The sequence below is a fragment of the Rissa tridactyla genome, chromosome 1 (genome assembly GCF_028500815.1).
Source record: "Rissa tridactyla isolate bRisTri1 chromosome 1, bRisTri1.patW.cur.20221130, whole genome shotgun sequence".
Classification (NCBI taxonomy): Eukaryota; Metazoa; Chordata; class Aves; order Charadriiformes; family Laridae; genus Rissa; species Rissa tridactyla.
The window spans coordinates 186,082,419-186,100,192 of record NC_071466.1 but is presented as its reverse complement, the minus strand read 5'-3'; the positions used below and the strand labels follow the sequence as shown (position 1 = coordinate 186,100,192).

General features: G+C 38.9%; 1 protein-coding gene across 1 annotated transcript in view; it reads left to right on the top strand.

The window, feature by feature from the left end:
• The window catches only part of TMEM117 (transmembrane protein 117), a 217,208-nt gene extending 199,796 nt beyond the window's left edge, over window positions 1-17,412 (top strand). Inside the window, exons 7-8 of the mRNA XM_054187323.1 lie at window positions 4,023-4,152; window positions 13,662-17,412. Coding sequence (XP_054043298.1) covers window positions 4,023-4,152; window positions 13,662-14,302 — 771 coding nt within the window. The 3' untranslated portion in view covers window positions 14,303-17,412. The remainder of the gene's footprint in view (window positions 1-4,022; window positions 4,153-13,661) is intronic.
• The last annotated feature ends 362 nt before the right edge of the window (window positions 17,413-17,774 follow it).

The window sequence follows — 17,774 nt, the reverse complement described above, 5'->3', positions numbered from 1 at the left end:
GTAAATATGGTATTTTGGGCCCAGTTCCTAATAAGATCCCAGATATGACAGAGTACCCACACTTCAGCAGTAAGGACTAACGCTAATCAAGTGAACTTCACATAATTATGAGCTGAGAAATTAAAGAACACAACGTGTGTCACTCACGTCCCAGAGGTGAGCACAGACTGATAGCATAGACCATGGAGAGAAAATACTGTGTATGGCAGCATGATGCAGACTGGAGCTGTGATGCGAAGAAGGAAGCAGTTGGTTTTATGCGCTTGTACATTTGCACTAGTAGTGTACCTATTAACAAATGATGTAGATTATTCCTACTAGGCATCTTGAATTTCTTGGAAAAATGGTTTTCTGGATAAAATTAAGTTGTCTTTTGTTTGTCAGTAATGAAAAAAATGGTAACAGTCAAAAGATTTTTGGACAACACTTTCTTAGAATCTAGATAGCAAAATGGCCACTTTTTTGGGTTTGGATTTGACAATCTGATATCGGCATTAGCCCGAAAAGTTAACAGTCATCTGCTCTTCTCCTGCAAAATACTAATACAGCTGTGTGCGCACAAGATAATGTCACTACCTGGACAGAACACGCTCACACTTAATGAAAGCTGTGAGCCAAATGAAGCCCTGAAGGCTACTTAATCACCTAAATTAAAGCTTCGTTTTCCGAAGTGCTGTGGCTGTAGTGACTTTCATGGAAGTCAGTGGGTTTAACTCATTATTTTAGTTTCCTTTTTTAAAATATTGCTTTCAAATGCATTTTATTGTCTTTTGTTTTATTTTGTTGTTGTTTTATTTTGTTTCGTTATTTCCAGTGGGATTGTTCTTAAGCAACAGATTTTATAATCAAGCTGGCAGAGGTGTTACACTCCAAACATTATTTATGGCCAAGGAAGAAACACCTTATACATAAAGCCAAGAATTTATTATTAGTGTAATTTAAATTTTAACAGTGTAATTGAAGAATCATTATTAGTTGAGTTCTAATTATTACAGAAAATAATACTTCTGTGCAGAAAAAGTTTCAGTAATAATAATAATCATCATGATGTCAAAATTGTTATACAGACACTTCTTAGTTTCTTCTATTTTCCTGGTGTTTTGGTCACCCTCCCCCTGCTCCTGAGGGTCCTGAAATGGGCAGTTTCAGTCTGGTGGGGGTCAGTGGGGGCATTACGGTGTGTCATTGGCATCTGGCATCCTTTGCTGGGAGGGATATGATGTTCATCTTGATGGTTTCTTTTTTCTCACTCTAGGATCTACTTGAGGTCATTTTTGTGTTTGCTAAAACACTTTTAGATCTTGCTTTTTCTTCACTGATCTGAAGCTCCACATTACAGCCAAGTTTATTATACCCAGCGCCTTTCACGTATGTTAGACACTTCTTTGTTCTCCTTGTTACCCCTAAGAGCAGTTTTGTCCGGCCCCAGGTCTGTATCTCTTTAGCTGACCACTGGTGAGTTGTTTATAGCTGTGGGGTCTCCAGTGACAGCCAGTGCCCATCTCTTATCATCCCCTGTCTGCCCTCCTCTGTGCTGCATCCCATGTCTCCCTTTCCCCATGCCGCTGCTATCCTACCAGGCCGGTATTTTGGTATACTACATAATAGTGTTAAAGCTGTAAAACTGTGGTGGTACCATACAAAGGAGGGAAAAAAAAAAACAAAACAAAACAACATAGCGGTAGCCACCTGGTCAATATGAAATGTTGCTGTTGTGGCTGAACCAGGTAAAGCAAAGCTGTGGGCAGGTCATGAACAGTTCAGACAGGACAAGCCTGACAAGCCTCGGTCCTGAGACCTTGCAAACTCAGTACAAAGCCTGGGACCTGTTACTAGCAATGGCAATACCATCCCGTGGGGCGACAGGGTAATAGAGGTCATGATACAATTAAGGCATGCTTTGCAGTATGGGGTATATGTGTAGAAAATGTGAAATAATGTACATGTGAAAGGTAGCCGTAGTTTGGAGTGTCAAATATTATTTTTCTAATGGGCTCTCTACTCACCTGTCTGTTATAATACAAACAGTAGCACACTGTTGGGGTTGGATCTCTCTGTTTTGCTTTTGTTTTATGGAATATTTTCCAGTCTCAGTAGTCATTTGCTGAGACAAATAATACAGTAAATTGCACATCTGACAGAACTGGCATTCTAGTTACTCATTATCAGGTAATATTCATACAGATCAGTAAAAATGCTGAACTTTTTTATAAAACTCAGATGCAAAGACACAGTCCAATACAAAATTCTGTACAAATTGTCTGTAAATCAGCAAAAGGCACTGTAGGAGCATTGGGGCAAGGCAAGAGCAGGACGCTGGATTTATGGTTCCATGTTTCCTTATTTCTAATGCGGAGTCCACAGCTCTCCATTTGTTTATCTTCAGGAATACGTAATGTATTTCTCCCTATTTATTCCTGGGTAAGAGTATGTATGAATTAACATGAGACACAACTCCAGAGATGTATATTAGATACTGTGAACTGAGAGCATACACTCATAAATTTTTTTATCTTTGGGCACTTTTTGAATGTCTGCTGACTGCAAGGGGATGGTTTCAGATGCAGCGTAAGGGATTGTGCAGCTGGGCAGTTATTACCATACCTCGTGACCAGGAGTGCATGCATTGCATTAGTGATAAGGGAAAAGGAGAGCATCCTCATTTCTCTCATCTTCTGCATCTGTAAGTTGGCACTTTCTGTATCCCTGTGGACATTGAGAACCAGGTACAGAGGGTCAGGTTTTCTCCTTGCTTGTACTCCTGTTAATCCATTTAACTCAGTATCATGATGCGTTAGCACAAATCAGCTGCTATTAGTGTTTGGGCCATGCTATTCCCTGCTGATAAAAGTCTTCCATTTCCCTTCCACTGTAGAAAATGTTGGAGCTGCTTGGCAATTCTTGGAAGTTAAGTCGTATATAGTGATTTATCTTTCAGAGGCGATTCTTAGTTTTGAATATTTTTTTTTTTTCATTACCCTGGTAGAAAACTTTCCAGACTTATAAAACTGAAAAGAATTGGAATTGGTTCTCTTGGAGAGATGGCTGTGCTGGAGTGGTTTTCACGTGAAGGAAGCACAAGTCACAGAGCTCCTCACATTTCAGATTCCTTTATCTTACTTTTAGCAATTCAAGTGCTTGTTGCAGTAGCTGGTGGGATACAAATCCAGGTGTATGCATGGGAACAGGGCCAGTATGTTTTTAGCAGCAGATCACCAACAGCCTGCAGCGCACAGAGTAACCACTCAGGCAGTAATTGTACTGATTCTACCACTATTGCTAGACTTTCAGTTTTGGCTGTAATGAGCCATGCTATTATGCCCATTTTCGAGTGACCAATGGTGGGTGCAGATAACCAAGTGAAAAAATTCCTTTAAATGCCGCTCCTCCTCAGCTGGCTTAGCACATGCTACTAAAATATGCATAATAATAGGTAAGAGCTTCTACATTTCAGCATTACCTTGTCAGCTGAAATACAGCAGAGGAGAAAACTGCGTTTGGATTGATTCAGACAGATTATGCTGAAGGGCCTGCACTTGCAGGGAGTGTTTATTTAGATGTGCTAAGGCCAAATACTGAAAACAGCCTATAATTGAACAAGTACAATACAAATATATGAAAGGTTTCAAGCGGTCAGGCCTCCTTTGACAATTTCTCGCCTGTAAACAGTTTGCCAAATTAGGAACAGAAGTTGTAACCAATATTGCAAGACTGCTATGTAGGTATTTGTATGCTTACACTATTTTGTACTATCAGCTGGTACAGTGGGTTCAATATTGTCATTCTGAAGCAAACTTTTAAACACATAATTACATGGAGCTGAAGTAAAAATCGTATTGTAATATCTAATATAAACAAGGTATTCTATTTCAAGTGGCTCAGTCAAACTTAAAGTAAGAAAATCCAATAATGGGAGGCTTAAAAATAGAATCTTTCCCTTTTATTAATTTAAGCCATTTTAAAGGGCAAAACTATACCGAGAAAGCTTTTCTTTAGGCTCTTACTTTTCTTTTTTTTAACAGGACTGGGAGTTTCCACATTTTATGGGTGATGTTGAAGTGAACCTTCCAGGCTTGCCATCTGCTCACATGCAGTTCAAAGTACCCTATTTCCAAAAGATCTTCAAAGAGGAATATCACATACATATAACAGGTATGTAATCTTACAGATTGTGACACAGTCACACAGTGAACTGCTTCTGTGTAATAGATATATGCTAACATGTTCTTAACCACATACTTTTTGTGTGTGGGTGTGTGTCCCGGATTACTATTTTTCTATCTGTGTATTTGTCTGTATCCATATCATCTATACATAAACATCTCGGGGAAATGAAGAACCTGTATCTTATGAATCAGCGAGCCCTGCTGTTTTTTATGGATTTCAGCAACTTCTTGTGACACTAAGTAATACCTTTTGTAGCTTCAGAGATCTTTTATCTAAAATTACTCTCCAGGGGAATTAGCGGCTTATTTCATTTTCAAATCTCTTATGTGTTCGGATGCCTTTGCTACGATTTATGCTAATATCTTTTCATAACTTCGGTCATTCTCATCTGGCAAAGGCCACTCATACGCATACTCCCATCAGCCATCTAACCAGAAGCAGACAGTTAAATAACATTAAATAAAATAGAATTGCAGTTATTCAAATGGATGGTACATATAGATAAAAAGTACCTGATCCTTGCATACTGTGAGACATTATTTTAATAACAGTAGGGAATGAAAAAGAGAAGAAGGTTAAATAGGAATAAATATTTTTATTTTACCTTCAGGCTAAGCACAAGGAGCATAGTTCCTCTATATTGGAAGAGGTGGATAATAATGGATAGCAAAAGAATGCAGGTGTGAATTGATAGGGGTCTTTAACCGCTAATGTAAACAATCACAGCACATGATACTGTACAGGAGTAAGATAGATGAGAGCGTCCAATGACACAGCCATATGAAACTCCTGCAGAGCAGGGACAAAAGGAGCATTCAGAGATGATACAAAGGTAAGGCCAAGAGCTAGCAGGTGAGTCACAAGCTCACCAGGCAGCAAAAGCCAAGGGAAGAAAATGTGCCAAGGAGGGAAGAATGATGAACCCAGGACTCAGTTGAGATAGGCTGAATGAGGCCTCAGAAAAGGCATTTTCAGCAAAAAAGGCAGAAATCTGAGAGATCAGATTAAAAGCTAGAAAAGAAGAGAAAATGAGTGCAAAAGTTACCTGCTGGCTGTTGAATGAGGAAAGGCAAGTGAGCCAGTAGGAAGTACGCATGGGGGGATGGAAAGTTTTTCGAAATTGGATGTAGGTGCCCTGCTGGAATACTGAGAGAGAACAGACAGCCAGCAAGAAGAAAGAAGGGCTGGGACACATCTGAGTGAGACCATTTGAGCCACTGGGGGTTTGTGGAACAGAATGAAGTAAATCTCATGGTCAGTGACTAGAAGGTGTAGGGTGAGAGATGGGATGTGTACATGAACACATTTTTCTCTCCCAAGTGAGAAAAAAGAGAGAGGGAAAAAAAAAAGAGTATAAACATCAAATATTTGATGTCAATAATAGGTATAGTATTCAGGGATAGTGAAAAATATTTTTTTTCCTAGTGCTCAAGACTAGAGCATGAATTTGGAGGGGCTCAGTCCCACAAGGTTCCCAGGTGCCCTGCAGTTATTTCATTGTATAAGGAGAAGTAGTGGAATGGGTACGCAGATGTGTATGAACAATGACTGAGGCATGATAGGGTTGGCTGTGCTATCATACAGAAACTCAGGATTTAATTAATGTAGATGAAAAACAATGGGTGATAGAAGAGGGACTGAAAAGCAAAGAACAGTTTTGCATTGCAGAAAAGACAGGGATATTGATGACAATCAGGGAAGAGCAAAGAATAAGCAACAGCAAAGAACATAAATTAGGGATCAGAAATACAACTGCTGGCAGTGCTGCTGTTTGAAAACAGACCAACCGACATAAAGCAATATTTATGCGTTGTAGAGTCTTCTGCAGAGACGACTGGAGGCCTTTCTGATTTTATGGCAAGAAGGCGTTCTTTTAATGAGGATGAACTAATGAATAGGGGCTGAGGAATATTTTTCCCTGCCTAGCATTAACCGGATCCATTTATTAGATTCACTAGACAAATCAATCCATTTGACTGCACATCACATAGTCTGTCTACAGACTGCCTGTTCTATCTCGGTGCTGCACCACCCTTTAGGAGATCTAATAAACAGCCATAACACATGGCACAAGAACCTCCCTTTGGGTAAGTTTTGCTTGAACCATCTGTTCTCGCCATCAGTTCTTGTCTTAGGTTAGGGTATCATCTTGGATCATTTTCAAGCTCTAGTAGTTGTGTGGATGTGTAGATACTTGTAATTTTCTGCTCAAATCAAGGAGCTAATAAAAGAAAGAAGTGGTTCAATATATATATGACAAGATGAATCTAATCCAATCTGAAATAAGGGTGGAGAGTGATGCGCAAATGCAACTGCAGCAGATGACATGGGGGTAGGACATCGATAATGGCAGGAGGCCTGCTGTATTTAAGCCCTGTTTAATACATGGGATCCAGAATGTTAAATTTAACCATGGGACTTCTTTTAGTAACAAGCAGGAAAAGAAGATTAAGGCCTGAATATCATTTATTTTAGTACTTGCTATAGGGATGAAGTCAGGCTGTAAATCCATGACCTGTGCCCTGATTTGCAGAAACCATAAACCCTTTTCTCCCAAACAGCAAGGAGAAAGAAAGCATGGCTAAAGTACCATTTACCATATTTTTCCTGGCAATTTTTATTTTCCGTAAGTTCTTTTACAATCAGTTTTGGTCGCTGTTGATTGATATAAATTGGGCAGCCCTAGGACTCCCCTGAGGAGACCTATTCGGTGCTGTGTTGCTCTAATGAGCAACAGTCCCACAAAGAAGCAGTAAAGGGACATTCAGAGGAGTAAAGGACTTCAAACCACCTTCCTGTTGGTGTGTGCTTAATGGCTTCATGCAAGAGCTGTACAGATGAAGGATTTCACAGTTACATGATCTGTGTTGCCAGCTCTCCTGATTTTGTCACAAGTCTTAAGACGGTTGGTTTTTTTTGTTTTGGTTGGGTTTTTTCGCTATTTTTTCTTAAAATCTTGGCTGCTGACTTCAGTGACTACATGAGAATTTCAGCTTTTATATTTTTTAAAATAAAGCTCATGATTGCACAGACGAAGTGTTGCTTCTGCATAACTCCATGTCTAAAAAAGCAGATAAATAAAACAGTACTAAGTGTATTATTTTTAACCCATCTTGCTACTTCAAACTAATAACATACTTTCTGAGGCCTGACTTGTGATTTCTGAGTACTGTAAGTTGGCAGTAATGTTGAATTAACATCTGCAGCCTGCAGCTGATATTCTTCGGTGTAATTATAAATTTACTATCAAAAGCATATTTTATTTTTACTGGTAACTGAGTACCGTGGTTTACTAAAATTTCTTTGCGTCTAGGAACTCTTAGCAAGCATCTACTTAGTATTAAATATTTTTATCCTGTTTTGGTAGCTGCTTTTATCTATGAACATCAAAAATAACTTGAATTCCTGCATCTGCTTAACTCATCTGGATTTCCCTTGACAGATGGTTCACTGCAATGTGTGTGTTTTCCTTCTTGGGCTGCTTTTTATGAAAATACATAATCTATCCTAGTTTCTATAATACCCAGGGAAATTTGTAAAACTTAAAAGTAAATTTTGTTACTTCAGATTCTTGCATGGTTAAAAGGCACTAGGGGGCCTGACTGGTACCCTTTAATAGCAGCACTGGAGATCCAAGAGCATCTGCTGTCAAGTGGGTGGATAAGTTTCAAATAGGAAATGTTCAGGTTTGCGTATCAGAACAGATGGGAGATTTTTCTGGCTGTTTATAAACGTGTTTCTGAGTGCTGATCTAGCCAGAGTGCCCTTCCACCCAAAGGAGAAATCACCACCTTCACGGCGGGTAAGTGCCTAGCGTGGCTGTCTCGTGGAGTTAAACCAAAAGTGTGTCTAAATTCAGGCCAAACATCACCTACACAGGGAAGCCTGAGGGAGCCCATGGGCAAAAATAGAAAGGTTAGAGGTAAAAACAAAGCTGTCCGTGCACACAGGTGTGAAAAAACCTCAGAGGATTTGTGGCTTAGTTCAGCTGTGAGTGGTCTTTATGCATGTATGTAGCTAATAACACTAATGTGACGAAAGATATGAAGAAATGTTTTGGAGATACGCGAATGTTTTACAGAGGTGCCTGAATGTTTTTAGACAAAAATTGCAATTGAGATAAGAGTCTAAAGTCAACATTTCCTACACTAGACTGGCTGCAGTTGCACAGCATGAGGCCACTTGAGGCCTTAATAAGTGGGATTTTCACATCTCCTCTTGACCTCAGGATAAGGTCACATCTCCTTAAGGATTAAGTCACATCTCCTCCTTAATAAGTGGGATTTTCACATCTCCTCTTGACCTCTACATAAGCTCTCTATTTTTTCGGACATGACTGCTCTGTTGCAGAGTTGACATACAAAAATAAAAATGCTCCAGAACCAGCAGCTAGTTTGGGATATTTGGACCTGCAGGATCTGCCTCAGTTGTCCAGCAAATCAGTTTCATGTGGGATTGTGGACTAGTTGCTGAACCCCTTGTAGGCCTTATCATAGAATCACGGAATGTGTTGGGTTGGAAGGGACCTTTAAAGGTCATCTAGTCCAACCCCAGCCTCTTTATCAGCCTCTTTAAAAATGAGCACTGCCCAAACATCATGTTCATCTGGCAGAAATAGGTGCCTTTCTGGAAGAAGAAAAATCCATACCTTTTTCACCACAAGAAAGGCCCTGGCATTCACATGCAGTGCACGTTTGTTGTTCAGCTTCAGCAGGGAGGGGAGAGTGTTTCTAATCAGAGGCCCGTTGTCCTGGTTTGAGGCTGGTGTTCAGAGCATGGTCCTACGGTGCAGGTCCAAACTGCCGTAAGTGGAGACAGTTGTAGCGTCAAGGTTTCCCATCTGGTGAGTGCCCAAGCCATGAGGATACAGTAGTCCTCAACAGCCATGCTTTCCCTGAAAATAGAGGTCAAGTTTTCATCCCCAAATGATGATTGTAGGCTACAAAGCCTAGAAAAGGGTGTCACATTCTGCATCACAGACTAACAGACATCCAGAATATGCTCTTGTCTGGCTACATGCCTCCATTTTTTCTTTTTGGGGATCTTTATTGAATCAAATTTCAATATTGCACCACATTTCCCAATACACCAAACCAGATTCCTGACTCCCCAAATGTCATGTGTAGCACGTAAGAACTTCAGTCATCAGCCAGGTCCACTTTTAGGTAGTGCATGGCTGAATGACAGAGGCTGTTTTAACTTCTAATTTTCTTCATTGTAACTTCATTGAAGAGTCTGGGTATAATTCTTTGGGGAACTGATTGACTAGCCTTCCAGTCTTGAGAGCTGATCTTACTACATCCTTCCATTTCAAATTGTGTCTATGAAAACTCCACCAGCTTCAAGAAGGGCTAAATGGTGCCAGGCACACACCAGTATTCTTGGCCGTACAGACCACTGGAGTACAACCAACAGTAGGGCAGGAGTGGTACTGACCCTACAGAAACTGGTTAAGAGACAAAATAAATGACTTCATAATGTCGGACTCCATTTTCCCTTATCACCTTTAATCTGTAATTAAATTTGAAGTGCTGTAAAATAAATTATAAATATGTTTTTTAAGAAAATTAATACCTATAATATTTATTCTGACTCTTCGCAATACTGTAAGCTTGAGTTTGTTTATGTGCAAGATGAGAGGTCAGGAGTGACTTCTAATTTACCAAGTTTATTTCCTATATAAGCTTGATATATGACTTAAAGTTTGCTTTAAAAAGCATCATGCTAAAATTAAGGTGCAATATATAATCATTTCATATACATAGATTATACACATGTGTAATGTTAAAGCTTGGTCGGTATTATAAATCTCAAAAATTACTTGTCATGGGGAATTACTATCAAATAGATATTTTGTGAGTGGAGGCTGTCAGACCTCTTGATTCAGTCTGCTTCGAACATGTTTATCACTGATCTAGGAGGATTGCTTGGTAAAATGGGCTTATTTGGCTATCACACCTGCTAGTACAGCGGAAAAGTACATGTCTTGGAAGAGGGATAGACAGCAGAGGACACTGTATTCTAGAAAGAGGCAAATACTTTCAGTAAGTAACCAAGACAGCACTAACTCCCAGTCATTTTGTGTCTAAGGAGATTAACGCAGCCCTTGGCTACAGGGAGTACTGAGTAGGTGTAGGAAGATGTAATTGTGTTCATATATGGTTTTAGCGAGACTGTTACTCATATACAGTGTTTGCTTCTGGTGACAACAGTGTTCAAAATAAAAGGAAAAATCACAGAGCTCATCGAGCATGACAGTGACGCGGAAGATGGAAAAATTGTCTAGAAATGAGAAACGTAAGGAGTTTTGAGAAGATCCACTGTAGAATACAGGCAAGTCTCAGGCAACTAACTGCCACTTAGGTTGCAGTTCATCTTAATTAACTGGGGTTTCTGCATTGAAGCTGTTTATCTAAGCACCCTTTATAGCCCACGCTGACCCAAAGATCCCAACAGCAGAGCTATGGGCTGTGCTCCTGCCTGCCTAGCTCTGTTGAGGAGCTGAGTGAGGGAGCTTCAAGTTCATGCTTTTTATGCGACAGGAATCTCTTTTGTATCAGGTGAGCACTCAAATTCTTAACATGAGGGTGAAGCCTTTTTTAGACAGATCCATCTTAGAAAAGATTCACAATTAAGAAACCACAATGTAGGATAGATACTACATGAAGCCTGAGATCAAGCAACTGGCTACCTCTATCCAGCATTTGCAGTGTTTTCTGCTAGCTTCTTAGTCAACTTCTTCACCAGCTGCAAGCTTCCATCGCAAGTCCTACTCCTTAGGTGGCTTGCTCTGCACATGTCGCATTTAGGGCAATGCGATTGGTGTGAAATCTGCTGCCATTATGCCTAAAGAGGAGGTAAGTCATAGCTCAGCATGGCAATGTCTAAGATTCCTTTGTCAGTCATACCTGAAACCTACAATCTAGAAAATCATAACAGTGTATTTTGGCCTTTATAAAGGCCATCTCAATAATGTCCCCATCTCACTGTGCTTCCTATTTTAACCTTTCAATTGTCTGTTTTCTCCCTCCACATCTTCACTCTTGCCATGTCCAGCTGAAGGGAAAGAGCAATACTGGTCTTACATGAGTTTTTCCCCTTCCTACTATCCTTAGGGTCTCACAGACCTCTCTGGAAAGTCACCTGTCTTGGCTCTACAGAAACGCAAAGTACCACAGATCATATTTTGATGAAGCCAATAACAAAAGAAGTGGAAGGTCTTTTTGGATGAGCTTATCATGCATTTTCCTGGGAAAAGAGTATGGCTTAGGGAATTAATTTTGGGGCAATGCAGCAAGCGGTTGCTTTCTGCTTGAAACAGCTTTCTGGTTGAGACACAGAGTACTATTTGATGACAGATTATTGTTTCAAAAAGTGCCCAAGAGAACAACCATAACACAAAAAGCAAGGTTTGAATGCAGTAAATCATGTTTTCTTTCAAACTGGCCATAGATAAACAGATAATGGTTCTAATATTTTCTTCATTGTCATTTGCGTTTAGCCTATTTTCCTAAGGAAATGAGAATTATGTGATCCTGTTCTCTGTGTGGATTGCTCTCACTCTCTGTCCAACACTCAGTCAGCATCAAATAACTTTTGAACCCGGGGCCAGTTTCAAAAATGTTTTTCAGAGGGTAGGAATCTGAAAAATAGTGACATTAACACTGTGTCCTAAGAAATGGTGGTTAGGTAAAGGAGACTCATCTACGTTAGTGCCCAGCTGAGGAAAAAGCAGGGAGAAGTCGGCTATTATGTTCTGTTTGACAGCAGCCAACTGATCAGTGAATATATGTGTCCCGGCCAGCCCATCAACACACACTATGCAAGATACATTCTGTCCCTGTCTGTTGAAAGGTCGTATGTGATGGGGAAGCTAGGGTTATTCTGTTGGAGAGAAACACAGGAAATGCAGGGCAGAAATCCACAGGAAACAGCATCAAAAGAGAGTGTATTGTTTGTTATTGTATTTCATATTTTAACATCATTTTCAGTGTCTTGGTGTTGATTTAAGGAACTTACATATTGTAAAATGTGGTGAAAAGCTTCTAAAACCATAATTTTATTTAACGGGTCCATTATAATATTGATGAAAACACAGAAAAAAAGATAGAGGAGTTATTCAGGGATTATGTGAACAGGAATAGCTGCAACGTCTTTTCAGTGCTGTTGATTTCTGGATAGCAACAGTAACAAAAGAAAATGAACATTCTTGTTCATTTTCAGTCTAAGTATAATCTAGACTGAAGAGGACTATTAAATACAATTGCTGAAATGCAAGGAATTACTGTCCTTACCCTCCTGAAGCATTCTGGTCGTACAATTTGAACACAGACTTTCAGGAACAGGAATCCATTTATTCTTTGCCAAGCCGATGACATAAGTGGTTTGATAGGTACTCTGATACTTTCATTTTCTTTTTCACTTGAAACATATTTAAATATGATTCCAGTATAGACAAATATAATTCATCACCAAGAGGACCAATCCTCCATGAATGTCCTTCTACATAATGCTGACATGTAGATTTGCTGGGTTCCTGTGTAGTGCTAGTCATCACTGCACAGGTAAGATCTTAACGTATGCCCACCTAGAATGTAAGAGATGCTTTGACTATGAAAATAGTATAGTTTGTTTTGTGTATTCTTAGAATAATTTGGTTAGAAGGAACACCTGGAGTTCATCTGTTCCACAACCCTACTCAAAGCTGGACCAACTTTGCAATTGCATCAAGTTATCTTTAATGTCTTTTGGATGCCTGTAGGAAGCATACAAAAGACTAATTTTAAATAATAAAAGGAGAAAGGTTTCCTCCTCCAGAATCGCAGGAGCTTAATGTTAGGCTATGAGTCAATCCCTGGAGGAGTTTCTCATTATGCAGACTATAGGAAAAGCTAAGCTGACTACCCTCCCAAGACTACAGTCAGCCCTTGCTATTTCTTGAGGGTATAATATCTCTAAATCACATTTTATCCAATTGTCCCCACCTGATTATGTCTGTGCACCATGGTTGGTATGCCAAACAATGTATGTATATACTCTTAAAATTTACATAATTACCAACCCCCAAAACCTCAGTCACTTCAGTCATTCCTGGCATATAAACAGTTCTATCAAATAGTGCCTTTTCATGGAGAATTTCCATGTGAATATTTTCTAAGCCTTGCAATTAATGCTTTTTTAGGCTTTTTGATCTATACCACCACATCACCTACAGGTCTAATCAACAGGTCATCTACAAACTGCAATGTGAATTCAACTGATATGCTGCTGTGCTTGCATTACAAAATTATTTTATTATGTGCCCAGACCTAATTCTGAAATGCTAAGGGATATTCAGCATAAATCTGACTATGGTGGAAATTTTATTACAACTTTGCTTTACAGATTAATAAAAAAAGGATTATTTTTTCTCTGAGTAACTTTTACATATGACTGCATTTGTACTGCTTCTGAAATGGATATGTTAGATGACAGAACTTTCTTTTTCCAAACAGGCAAATGGTTTAACTATGGAATTATCTTCCTTGTTTTAATCTTGGATCTGAATATGTGGAAGAACCAAATATTTTACAAACCTCATGAATATGGTCAATATATCGGTCCTGGACAGAAGATCTACACAGTGAAGGACTCAGAAAGCTTGAAGGACCTCAATAGAACTAAGTTATCTTGGGAGTGGAGATCAAATAACACTAACCCGTTGACCAACCGGACCTATGCTGAAGGAGACATGTTCTTGCACAGCAGATTCACAGGCTCTAGCCTTGATGTCAAATGCCTGGCTTTTATTCCAAGTTTGCTGGCTTTTGCTTTGTTTGGTTTCTTCATCTGGTTCTTCGGGCGATTTCAGAAAACTGACCAAGGCATGGAGAACTTAGACAAATCATACACAAGAATGAAACGAAAGTCACCGTCAGATATGGGAATGACACGAGAAAATACACAGGTGTTAGTAGAAGAACCGTTAAGTTTTCAAGAACCACATCTCGTATCCATAAAATCAGACTTAAGTGAAATAGTCTTCAATTCTTCTCTCCTAACTTCTGAAAACTTGAACGCACAACTGAATGAGCAAGATAGCCCTTTACAGCCAGTACCAGAGTCCTCTGTCCCTAAGAGTAATCCTGTGACATAGAGGAAAATACCCAGGAAAATCAGTTTAAATAAGCAGTTACTATAAGATTTCAGTTTTACCTTTTGTAAGTTAAGATTTCCATAGTGTTTAGAATAAGAAACTCAACCTATACCAAAAGGTGCTCAGCATGCTTTTTCTAGGAATTTTGTTTTTTACTTGTATTATAGTATGTGCCTACTGTATATCTAACATTCCTTTATAGATTGCTTCCCAAACTTGCACAAGCTATTTATTAATACATTATCTTAACTGTATAATAGTGTATTAGATGATTACTTGCAGGTATAAATTCTACCGTGGTGGTGCCTTGAGACATTAAACTGTTTTTTAACTCAACACCAGATGTATAGCACAGTTCTTCTAATCTATTTTGCAAAGCTTTTTTGTATATGGTTATTTCAAGTATCATTTGATGTCTTGATGGAGGAGATAGTTATTCCTAAAGAAGGGTTTCTGTTAGGACATCACAACTTGACTTTGTTATTTACTCATCTGTGAAGTCAGTGACTTTGATGACCGGACTGCAGAGAAGCATGTTGATTACCTTTTTATTTTTGCTGGCTAGCTGCCAAACACAAATACAGATTCATTATGCAGTAAACAGCAGAGTGATAATACGGCATGGGTCACTACTTGTGGAAATATGACTTTCTCCATCAGTAATAGCAATTAGGTGATAATGCCTAATTATATTTCTCCTAATTAAAGATAAACTGCTCCTCGATGAAAAGTTTTGCCCTTCACCTTTTAGAAGCAGAGGTGAAAGTACGTGGTCGAACTCTTTCCATCATCACACCAAACCTATGCAACATCAAAGAGCCAATAGAGTGATTACGGTAAAGGGCACAAAGCCCATTAAATCCAGTATTGGTGTGGTTCAGTGCAGATAAGGTCTGGGCATACATGAAACATACGTAGAAACACAGCACGCTGTCTGTACAGTCTAACTTCTCCACTTACTGAATAAATGTTTAGGGGCTTTAATTAAAATAGCTTAAGAAATGAATTTTATACCCTTTTTTTTCCTTCATTCATTACCCATGAATAAGTGTATCCTGGACGCAGAAACATAGAGAAACTGTGGTTTTTGCTTTTTTGAAGGGGACTTTGTAATGTGAATTCCTCCGCTGTATGATCAAACTATATGCACTGAGAAATTGCATATCTAAAACATCAGAAAGACTCTGATTTGCCTCTAATTTAGTTCTATAAATTGTTGTTACGAGTTACTAAATAATAAGTCATTTTTAAGTCTGAATTATTTCCCTGTCATTTACTGGTGTTGCTGTATTTTGTCTTTGTGACTTTTTTATCTCCGTTGTTTTGATCTATCTGCTTTTAAGTTTTTGGAATGATGAATTTAGCATGCATAATAGAACTATGCATTTATTAACTGTCGTCACTTGAGAGCTAATTTTAATAAAAATCATTCAACAATTGTTTATTATGAGGCAGGAACATATATTGTTAGTTTTGCAATTTTTTTAAAATATTTTACCCATGCATTGTCCTATTTAAAATCATAAATATTTCTGACACTAAAAAAGACAGGCTGTACCACAGTAATGTCAAAATCAAATATTTTGCTTTTATGGAACATTTAATATTTCATCAGGAGAAAGTTCACTTTATAATCAGACTAAATCTTTATCCATTAAAAATTATGACTAAAAATAAATTGATTAGCTTTTGCCTACTGCAACCTGTAAACTTGTATAATTGACTTAAGATATAGTCAAAGACAAGCCATTAATTAGTAATGGTAAAACACTGTGAAATCCTGCTTGACTATATAAAAGGTGACTATATTGATGTTTGACTTTCAAACAGCATTTGATTTCTTAAGTAGTTAAAGAAATAGCTGATTAATTTTGCAGCTACATGCTTCTCTGTATGTTTTGGACACTGTAAACCCAAGTACTGAAAATCTCCCATTAACTCATTTTTCCTTTTTGTGCATAGGAGTGGTTAAATCCATTAATATGTAGGCAGAAAATGAAAGAATCACTTGAGCCTTACAGCCTGCATGATTACATGACTCTGAGAAAACTGTTATTAAGCAACTGATCCGCAGCTAAAGCAATTCTGTGACCTCACATTCAGTTAATGCTTTTAAGGTCATTATAAGCCTGCATGAAAGAGAGAAAAGCATCAAGTAATCCTAGCTTTTGCATGAGTATTTAAAGAAATGGTCAAGCAGAGAGGCTGCTTATATCATGAATTCATAAGAAGTTAAAAGTTTCGGTGTAGCCGCTCACCATGGTCAACTCATCAATTTAATTAAAGGAGGAAGGACTCCTCAGTTGTGTGGGAGTCTTATTTGTAAACACAGACACAGATGGGAGAAGAGAAGTATTTCCACTCCCTGCTTCCAGTGTTGAGTTTGAGTGAAAAGCCTGAGTTTGGTGGCTAGGCTTACCCTAAACTCCTCCTGAAGCAGGCAGAGACTGGGGAACTGAACACCCTAAAGGTGATTCAGTACCTAACTTGTTCATTTATCTCTGCATTAGTGAGTAGCGCAACTCAGCAGGAATGGGTTTGTGGAGTGAAACAGCTGGTGCTGAGGACCCAGCAGCCACACTTTGTGCATTTCAGGATTTTACTTCAGTTTAGCTCATGTCTGGTCCTTATAAACTGAATGCACGATAGTGGCTGGAGTATGTTTCGGACAAATCTCATTCACGTGCAGAGACCATGCAATTTGAATTAGGAGAGAGTAAGAAGCGGGCACAGTCTAAACTGCATTCCTGAGCTGAGCTACTAATGCAGAGTCATCCTCAGTCTTCTCCTGAAGCAACTTGTTTTCCTCCATGGACCGTAGAAGGGTCAGTGGGAGACTGAGTGGCTAAGTAGGAGGGTGAAATTGGTTACCCGAAATGGGAATATTCCGCCTCCAAGCACATTCATTGTTTTCAACTTTTGTTCATTATTAATATTCTGAAATGCTTCTTTAACTCAGACCACTCTGAAGTGCTTTCTAGTACAGTGCCCAAGGCTAGGACCTTGATATGGATGGTTGACCTTTTCCTGAAAGCCTAACAATTACACAAATTCTTTCACCCTTTTTTCTTTGCCTGAAGAAGAATCCATAGAAGGGAAGAAACTTGAGGAAGTGTCAATTTTTCACACACTGCACAAGTCTCCATTCTGCCCTCTATAATAAACGACCTAGCAGCTGCCATCACTACTGGGCTGGCCTGTGTCTGCTTTGTCAGAGATCAGATTTGGTACAATAGTTCTTTTTTTTTTTTTACCATAGATACACTGTACGGTGATGGATGATAGATACTGCCTAAAATAGCATGCATAGAAAACACATCTCTAGGATAAGCACATAAGATTTATGAGCCCACAGGTGCCTATAAATTGCCTTAGCGTCCTCAACAATTACCTTTGCGGAGATAGAAATGACACGGAGCAAACAGAAGGTAAGAATGTTTGTAGAAAGTACCTTAAATATAATATTCATGCT